Source organism: Myxine glutinosa, chromosome 11 (assembly GCF_964187855.1).
Source record: "Myxine glutinosa chromosome 11, kmMyxGlut1.1, whole genome shotgun sequence".
Taxonomy (NCBI): Eukaryota; Metazoa; Chordata; class Myxini; order Myxiniformes; family Myxinidae; genus Myxine; species Myxine glutinosa.
In genome coordinates, this window is record NC_136271.1 from 37056806 (window position 1) to 37066237 (window position 9432).

The following is a 9432-nucleotide window of genomic DNA, read 5'->3' on the forward strand; positions in this document are numbered from 1 at the left end:
AAGATCTGGATCCGGATCCGGATCCAGCAAGTATAATTTTTTGAGTGATTCTTCACCATTGAGTGATATGGCGAACCAGGTGGAGGTATGCTCTCTACTGATTGCCGTTTTCGTTTTAGTATGTAATCAACATTTCCTTGTCGTTGTTTGTATTCTTTGTAGATTTTTCCAAAATTAACGTCAAATTTGGCGAGCAGGAGCAAGGCGAAGAGGAGCTCGGAATCCATGGTGAGTGTTGTAGATAAATGCTATCAGGTTTTTCTTGTTGACCTTTGCCCTTGTGAGCTTCATTGGTGTTATGATGAACTACCGAGATGGCTCTCGGTCATTGTGATCAAGGTTTACTTTTGCTTGCCATGACGTTCACATTCCACCCTTCCCACGTTTGCTTCCCCATGCCATGCTGGCATTACATTGCACTTGTTTATACAACTCATTGGAACAAAAAGCATATCATCATGAGCAATCATGGGGGTACTAGTAAAAACTATGGCCACACTTGGTTGTGCTAGTTAAATTAATTGCACAAGTAAAACAAACTTGGTTGTGCCTCAGGAGGGGGTAAAAGGGGAGGGGGGGGGGGCGGAAAGGAGAAAAAATGGTTGGAAGACCTTGCACGTTGTAGAAAATATATTTTCTCTGGTCTTTGGCAAACAAGGTGATAAGTTAGCCCTTTGCTTGTCCTTTAGACTGGTTTAGGAATTTGACTTCAGTACTACCTGACTTGTGGAATATAGGATGAGATGTTTAACATTCGCATCGCAGATATGTTTACCGGCTTAACCCCCCCCCCCCCCTACTCCATCAAAGGGACAGCGTGTTGTTTGACGTACAACCTTCTGTCACTATGCCCAATGTCATTTTAGCATGCTGGAAATGCACACAATCAGCCACTCTGAATAAGTTATCTAAGTTAGCACAGGGCCTTGCCAACACGTGGCGGTGATGAGGAATAGCTTAATGATCTAGGGTTATCGAATGCAGACACCGGTCATGCAGGTAAATTACTACATGATGTCGACTACCTTAATGGATAATAATGTGTTATAGGCACCATGTTGAGTAATATTGTGCGGTGCTGGTAATGGCGATGCACGTTTGATCTCTGTGCAGAGTTTGTGGTGACTGCACAGAAACTCCTGGGAATGGACGAAACCAAGGTGATGGAGTTTGACTCCTTGGCAGTGGGATTGGCCCTAGGACTGAGTCACAAAACTTCTGTCGAGGCCCTTGAAACGTTGGAAACTTGGGATGGTTATAACCAGCTTAAAGCCATACTACAGACCTTCCTGGTCGCCTCAAAAGATCCAAAACGTCTTCGGAGCAAGTTGTCTGTCTGCCAGCGTGACTGTAAGATGTTTTCCACTTTCGAGTATCGCACTATTTAAATTCATACTGGTTGATCACTTGAGACACCGCCTCTAGATCATGACTCGATGCATATGTTTGTGTTCCTCTCTGTTGGTATACACGTACAGGGTTCCAGGTGTCTCCACGTGGCGCCTTATTGTTGAACTTGCTGTTGATAGCTCAGAGAGATTACAGTGGAACAAATCCAGACTGGAAGGATCTGAAATTGAAAATGGCTGTTGTGGTGCAAGAATGCCTTGTGGAGGTTCTTCAAGATCCCCCTGAAGCTTTGAAATTAATGGAACAGATTCTAATGTCACCTGAATCAGTACGTTTTTGTTTTGAGATCATTTTTATGCTATACACTCTGGTATGTGTTTTCACATGTTTCTATCTCTGGAACTTGTCCGTCCTTCCTTTAATTTCTCTGTTTTCTTTCATTGATCTAAAGCTCATGGAGGAGCTTGTACATACATCACATGCAGGACAAACACAACAGTAGGAGAAATAGGTGTAATTTCAGATGAGCCACATTGACATTCGTAAACAATAGATAAACATATATGGGATTTGTAGTATCCAGGGGTTCTGATGAAAAGACAAACAAGCTCACCCTTTTTAAGTAATTACTATGATTTCATTTGTTGTTTCTCCTTCACATTTACTTCCATGTGTGGCTTCTTCCATTCTCATCCCTAAAGAAGAAAGGGAGAAAAACGCCGCAAGGTGCGGCTTCTATTTTTTGGCATAATGTGCCGTTTTTGACAGCACTTCCTTTCCATCAATTTTTGTGCACAACCCAAATTGCTCTGAGGGTATTAAGAGCCTAACCACAATTTGTAGACAATAAGTGCACACCAAACCAAACAGAGCAGACATTACTTTAATTTCAAGGTTGTACACGTGTGCAAGCTGGGTTTTTTTAAATATTGAAAACTAGCAGAGGTACGCAGGGGTGCTGAGAGGTGAGGGGGGTGGGGGGGGGGTGGTTAAACACCCCGTGGCCCTGAACTAAAAGGGGCCCGTGATTATTCCTTCAATTATTTTTGTTTCATATAATGATTGTGAAGCCTGGTGTTGGCTTAGTGGTTAGGGTGCCGGCTTGGGATCCTAGGATCCTGGGTTCAAATCCCGGTCGATCGCTGAATTAACGCCAGGGGGGTTTGACTCAGCCTGTCATCCTTCCAAGTTCGGCAAATTGAGTACCAGTTCACTGGTAATTCCCTGTGTGTCGCAAGAGTCGACTAACAGGGTTGGTGGCAGGAAGGGCATCCGGCCGTAAAACATTGCTTCAAAAAGGGGACCATGGTGCCCGAAAAAGACCAACCCCTGCTCTCCAGGGAAAAATGGCCTCTAAAGGTGGTTCTTCTTTTCTTCTTCATATAATGATTGTGATGATAAAATAAGATGAGCAGCTTTATTTTGTGTCTCCCTCCAAGCCACTTAGGGTGATTCCCTGGCATACCATTGTCATGGGGAGGAACACCCTCCCTCATGAAATAAACTACTGTGGGAACAATTTCCATCATGATAATCGCGGTATGATGTAATTATTTAAATGACCAAAGAATGTTGGCCAAACCCCATCTGGATGAAATGGGTTAAGAAACGAATTCGCATATAGGAATAAATGAATGACACCCCAATTTCCCTTATACATAGTATGTGTTTAGTGCGACGAAAATACGGAAACCTCTGTCGCTACAGGTTGATAAAAAAAATTTTAAGGGGGCTTGACTATTGTATTGTCCCAGAGCCCATTCTGAATCTTGGTGGCCCTGGGGGTACCCGGCGTTGCCCGGTGCTGTTCTAATCCTGTTGGCATTTTAAAGAAATCTAATTTTTTCTATTTTTTTTGGTCGGGGTCTAAAATACTTCCCTCCACCCACTAAGGAATGGGATAATTTAATATCACTTTTCATGTAGCTGCTAAGGCACTGTAGAATGATTGATCTTTTGAACCCTTAGCTCCTTGGACTTTCGGCTCCCCCACCCTGAGTTCCCTGGAGAAAAATCACTGAAAAGTTGAAAAAATTTTGTTTTGGGTTTCTGCTTGTAAACATTTTTTCTAGCTTTATAATTACAAATAAATGATATTTTGAATCATAAACTATCTTACCTGCTTTTTGAGTTTATCGCTAATACTCTACTTTGTGGTGCCAGTCAAACGAGCAGTTATTTCTCGGCTTTCCAATACACAATACTTCTCCACAACCCCCCCCCCCCCCCTCGCACTTCCTGAGCAATTTGTGACGACACAGACCGACGATTAGGTGTAATATAACTTACTTTTTACTTACTTTTTCCACATGCGAAATTTGCATTTATGTTTATTTAAATTATACAATGGACTACAAAATGTAAATGTTTCATGATATTTGTTATATTATATCACCTTTATCTATCAATATTGTTGAAATGAAGATCAAATAGCTGTATGTTGAAATATGTTGGAAAAGTCAAAACTTTACATGGGGTGTACTTACTTTTTCACGTGACTGTAAGTATCCAATCATGAGAAATTAAGTGTCCAAACCCATGTTTCTTTGTATGAACTTCATTGCCTCATCAGTTGAAGACATCTCTTCTCTCGTTGGATATGTATCCCTGGAAGTATGAACAGCCTTGATGTCATTCTTGATAAGTTTGGCAGCTGTGCGTATTATTCTCATCATCTCTGTGTCTGAATAGTCTTTCCTCTGTTCCTGATAAAACTCATGCAGAATGGCATCGTCTGTACTTTGAAATGTAACGACATTTGGTTTACCATTCAACTCAGAGATGATTATTTTTTCACCGAAATGTTCCAGTAATTTACTTTTCATGTGTGTGAAGCTGTATGGCTCAAATTCTGAACCCAGGAGACAGGTCTCCATCTTTTTGATCAAGTCTGCAATGGTTATCTGTTCATCATCATTTTCCTCAGTGCTAGGTAACCATAAGAAATGCTTCATACCGTTCTCTTTATTCTGGTCTACCAAGCTTTCTTTTCTTGGTACTGTCAACTGCACAAGAGGAATATTGTTGTGGAAGCTGCTTTCCAGTCCTGAAGTTGACGCTGCAACTCTGATGGTAAACCGCATCAGCTGCAAAAAGTTCCCGAGCATAAGCAATCCTACCTACAACTAACTTTGACCAGTCATCTTTCCTTTCTTCACACATACGTAAGACAGTATTTTGGAACGTTTCAGTTCTAACAGGGATGACGTCAAACCCCCGTTTTCTTCCTTCATATTTAGCTGGTTGACCACAGAACAAGCAATGTTTTTTTTAAACTGAACTGCGGGCTCTCTGAGCGAAGAACACAAAATTAAGGCGGTTCCTGTGCAGTTGCTCTTTTCTGTTCGCTGGCAATACTTCGTGACAGCTAATTCATGGTGACAGTCACCAAAATTAATGGTGACAGCTAATTTTAGTATTTCATATAAATGTATGCATATAATTCATCCAAAATGTTTTACTCATATGTATATACTAAACCTGAAAATTTGAGCCTCCTGGCCACCGCTAAACTCATGCAGAATGGATGCTTAGATGCAAAGTTACAGTGGAAATTCTGTATTTTTTTCAATGGCAGCAGCTAATTGGCATATTATGCAAATTTGACGCCTTTCCACCAAATATATTTTGGTATACTTTTAGTATGGTGCTCAGGGGACATTTCTGAAATGCATAGCAGTGAAAAAAATTATGTTGCATTTAGTGGTGGGTTGAGCTATGACATTTTTTTGGATTGACTGGACTAACACTATTACACCAGGCTGTTGTATTTGATAGACAGTACTGTTCTGATAATAATGTATTGGTGCTGCCATTGTAGCAATGACCAGCTGTTAGTTCAATTTTGCACTATTTTTGCCTTTTGCTAATTTGCTAATACTCGTTAAAAACAAAAAGAACTACGGTTTTGCTCGTCTTTGAGATGAATGTTGATTAAAAATCATTGGAAAAAAACCAAACTTATTTATTGGTTGCTGTTCTGGTTGCTGTTCTGAATTCATCTCAAAGAGTTCATTTTAATGAGTTTTCTCTACTCTGCTGCAGCATGACAGCAGCTTGGATTTGTTCAAGGATTCCTTACGGAAGCTTGCAGACCATTTCACAGCCTACAAGACTACTTTTGATGACCTTTTACAGGATATAGAGAACAATTCCAGTGAGTCATGGCAGTTTCTTCTGTTTCTGGTTGCGCAACTGGTGCGGGAGCTCTTTAGAAAGTTGATCTGTGGCTCAGTGTACAGGCTCCAACAGCTATCACCCAGCACATATGAGTGCATTGAGCACTCGCTTTGGAGTGTCACTTCCTTTGAAGGTGAGACATTTAGACATACTTGATCCTTCTTACATGATTAGCATGAATAACGTATTTGAGGTCATTAGAGACACCTTGTAGACATTGCATACAGGCCACAGAGAACAAAATCAAGTAAAGTGCCATTTAGCTGGCCCATTAGGCTTCCTCAACCAAGCATGCCATGAGGCAAGCACATGTGTGCGTGCACACACACACACACACACACACATGCACGCATACACACACACACTTATTCTAAAACGGACAACATGCATCACAGCAAAACACGTCAACTTGTATCCTCATGCTGTTTAGCAGTCGTCATGACACTAGTTTTACGACCATTTCTAAACTGAAAAAACTTTTTTCCAGGTCTTCGCCCAAGAAACTTGAAACGTATTCTTCACAAAGGTGACATTCATAATTATCCGGATCTTTGTTCTCATGTGTTCAGCTTACTCAAGCTTATCGTTCAGGGAAGCTGTACCTCTGATACATGCAATGAAGCTACCATCTTAAAGCTGCTCAAGAAAAACACCTTTGGACAAGGAGCATTCAATGGAAAGTTGCGTGCTCGCCTTCTCTTTCTCGCCAAACTTCCCATGGAAGAAACAGTTTGGTCGTTGCTCAACCTGTACAAGGAAACGTACAACGATTTGCAGACATACATGGCTTCTAATGAACGACATAGATTTTCCTTCTTGTTTGAGAAGGTCCATGTTCTCACTCCAAAGGTATCACTGTGTGGCTTACACAGCAGCAGCGATCTTGCCGAGATTGATGGCTCGATGGAGGAGACGTTTGAAGTTCTTGCCAGTGACCCAGCAAAGTTTCTCTTCTTCATAAAATGCAAAAGTCATGGTGGAGCCATACCCATCCCCCAAACTTTCACATACAAGCTCGAGTTTAAAGACGCCCATGAGGCTGAGTTGGCGTGCAAAGAAGGTTTGATATGTGGCAAAATGCTCGGATCTGTTGGCAACTTGGCATGGGTCCGGCTTCGTGAAAATAAAGGCAAGAATGAACTGCAAGACGAGGTCGAAGCTAAAAGTTGGAAATACTCGACGGTCGACTCCTTTTGCATTGACATCACATCGAAGGAGGCTAAATTCAAGATTCGACTCAGCTTCAATTGGATCGCGTTAAATGCATTTTGCAATGAGTAAGGAATTTGTCAAATGGACAATCGAAGCATGTCCACCTTCCTAACTCCAAGATCTAACTCCACAACTCAAATTGCAGGTTAACACGATAAACAATTTGTTGAATTTTTATCGTCCCCTTTTGAACTTTTATTCTGCAGCAGTATATTGTCGTGTCACCGGCGATTAAGATCGCCTGGTGACGGATAACCGAACCAGCTTTATCTCCGAGGCGGCTCCCCAATTATGGCGGTTAATTTACAAGTGCGGGATGGAAGAGATACGAGGCATTTATATGAACGAAAAAATACACGTCTTTGTTCCCGAAACAACAAAGCATGCAAACAAGACAGTAAATTCAACAATAGTGATTTAATGAAAATAAATCATGGAATAAAAATGAAATGTGTGGTAAACTAAAATTCTCTACTTCGAGGATCCCCACACACTGACTCAAAACACACACAGGGGAATGATAAGATAAAATAAAATGTCCCCTTTAGCGCCGGCACTTAGCTCTGCGTCCCAATTGGTTCTTATAATGAGGTCTGCAGTGGTGGCCAAGTCCAACGCTTCTTGCGCCTGAGCGCCAAAGTTGGCACCGACCAACGACGGCGAGAGCGCACAGAGCCGTGAAGCGAGCAATGAAGACGGCCCTCTTTCGCCCTCAACTCTGTCCAAAGTGCCAAGAGCCCCACAAACCGCTGCCTTAATAGCTCCTCGAGTGCCACAAAAGCATGCCCAACTCCGTCCAGCACATGATCGGAAAACCACCAAGATGGCGTGGCCTTTTTCTCCGAGCAGAGAACACGACCTCCTCCCTTCACTCTCTCGAGCCAATCGGGCCGTTTCCCTCGCAGTTTGCCCCGCCAATGTCCTAAGGCCCAATCGCGTCCCTCGGGGAGTGGCCTGACGGCCTTTCTGACCGCCCCCCTGATTCTCCGCCTCCTGTTGGCGGGGATTTCACCTCTTAGGTCCATTGGGGTGTGTCTTAGTCTGACCGGTTCATCCTTGGCGTTTTTTGGCGGTAAATGCAATTAAAGGAGGTTTTACATGGGTGCCCTTGGCAGCAAAAACGTTAGGGTAAGATTACAGAGGGTAAGCATGCACTGGGGAAAATTATCCTTAAACCCTACCACTAATTAGCATGTCTTCACCCCCTGTGTGAAGAACATTTAAACAACCTTAAGTTACAGTTTCCCTACTTACTGTACATCGAGATTTCTCCAACGCATCACACGGTCCATGCTATTAATTATACAGTGCTACCTTTCCTACGGTATCCTTTTACCTTCCCCCCATAAACGTAACAATAACATGGAATATTTTCAAGGCTGCAGCTAAATCTGATTTACTCTTCATCCTGTTTAATGCATGGTGTTGGGTTGATGATTACATGATGTCTTGGGCCATTTTGTGCCATGCTGGCCTACTTAGAGCACATGCTTACATGCAGAATTAGAACGGCACATGGGAGGGCGCATACCTCTGTCAGGCTGAACAGTCTACATTTCGTATCTCACTGATAGGCCAGATCTGGATCTGGACCTCAACTAAAATCGGAATAGCCTTGTTGTTGTCACCTACCCAACTCGTCCACATAGTTTTGTCATAACTCGTCCACAATTTTTGAGATATCATGCTATATTTCGTTTTTGGGCCCCATCTCTCAATGGTGATGGATCAATTAAAAAATTATCGCATACAGATCCGGATTCGGATCTTCACCAAAATCAATTCAATTTGGCGTTGTCAGACACCCAACCTGTCCAAGTTTCGTCCAAATCCACATTGCGTTATTTGGCAGAGTCTAAGAGCGGAAAATTTAATTGGTTGGTTGTTGGTAGTGGCGGCACCTGCACGTGGCACACGAGACCAGCTCAGGAACTTAGCACTCATTTTTGTCTCACTTGACTTCTTGGTCCTTTGTTCTGTTTCATCTCACATTATTGTGAGCTCCGATCTGGGCCTGCGGACACGGAGCGCCGATCCAGGCTTGTGGACACAAAGCGTCGATCCGGGCCTGCGGACACGGAGCGCCGATCCGGGCCTGCGGACACGGAGCGCCGATCTTGGCTTGTTGTGCTTCATTGCACGTCTTTAGTACCCCTGAGTTTGGGGATTTCGTCCCCATTACAGTTACGTCTGCCATCACTCATTTAAACAAGCAGATACCAGTGATCATAACACTATGACACCGACGATCTCAGGCAATGGATTGCAGGACATTTAGACATTTGAAAGTGATGAGTGTAAAATAAAAGCATCAAACACAACGCTCTTTTAACATTCCTACTTTGCTCCTCTCAAATACAAGATCCATCAATAACAAATTTGATGAAGTGACCATTGTAGCTCAAAACCTTAAGGTGGATATATTAGCTCTCACAGAAACTTGGCTTGAGGAACATACACCTGTAGAACTGTTTACTCTCCATGGTTTTTATATTTTTCTGAACCTCGGGTTGGAAGACCTGGTGGAGGTGTAGCAATGTATGCAAGATACCACTTGAAACCACGTGTTTTGCCGGTAAATACACCTGATAACATTAACATCGAAGCGTTATGGGTTATCATGCAACCACCAAGGTTACCTCGAGAAGTATCTTGTCTTGTTATGTGTGTGTTGTATTACCCACCTGCAAG

General features: G+C 42.7%; 1 protein-coding gene across 2 annotated transcripts in view; it reads left to right on the forward strand.

Moving 5' to 3' along the window:
* LOC137436578 (uncharacterized) overlaps window positions 1–8770 on the forward strand; it is a 51690-nt gene extending 42920 nt beyond the window's left edge. For both annotated transcript variants that reach the window (XM_068130499.2, XM_068130500.2), the window contains exons 6-10: window positions 163–228; window positions 1114–1350; window positions 1479–1678; window positions 5395–5662; window positions 6017–8770. In XM_068130499.2, the coding sequence (XP_067986600.2) occupies window positions 163–228; window positions 1114–1350; window positions 1479–1678; window positions 5395–5662; window positions 6017–6810 (1565 nt within the window). In that variant the 3' untranslated portion in view covers window positions 6811–8770. The remainder of the gene's footprint in view (window positions 1–162; window positions 229–1113; window positions 1351–1478; window positions 1679–5394; window positions 5663–6016) is intronic.
* Window positions 8771–9432: the final 662 nt, after the last annotated feature.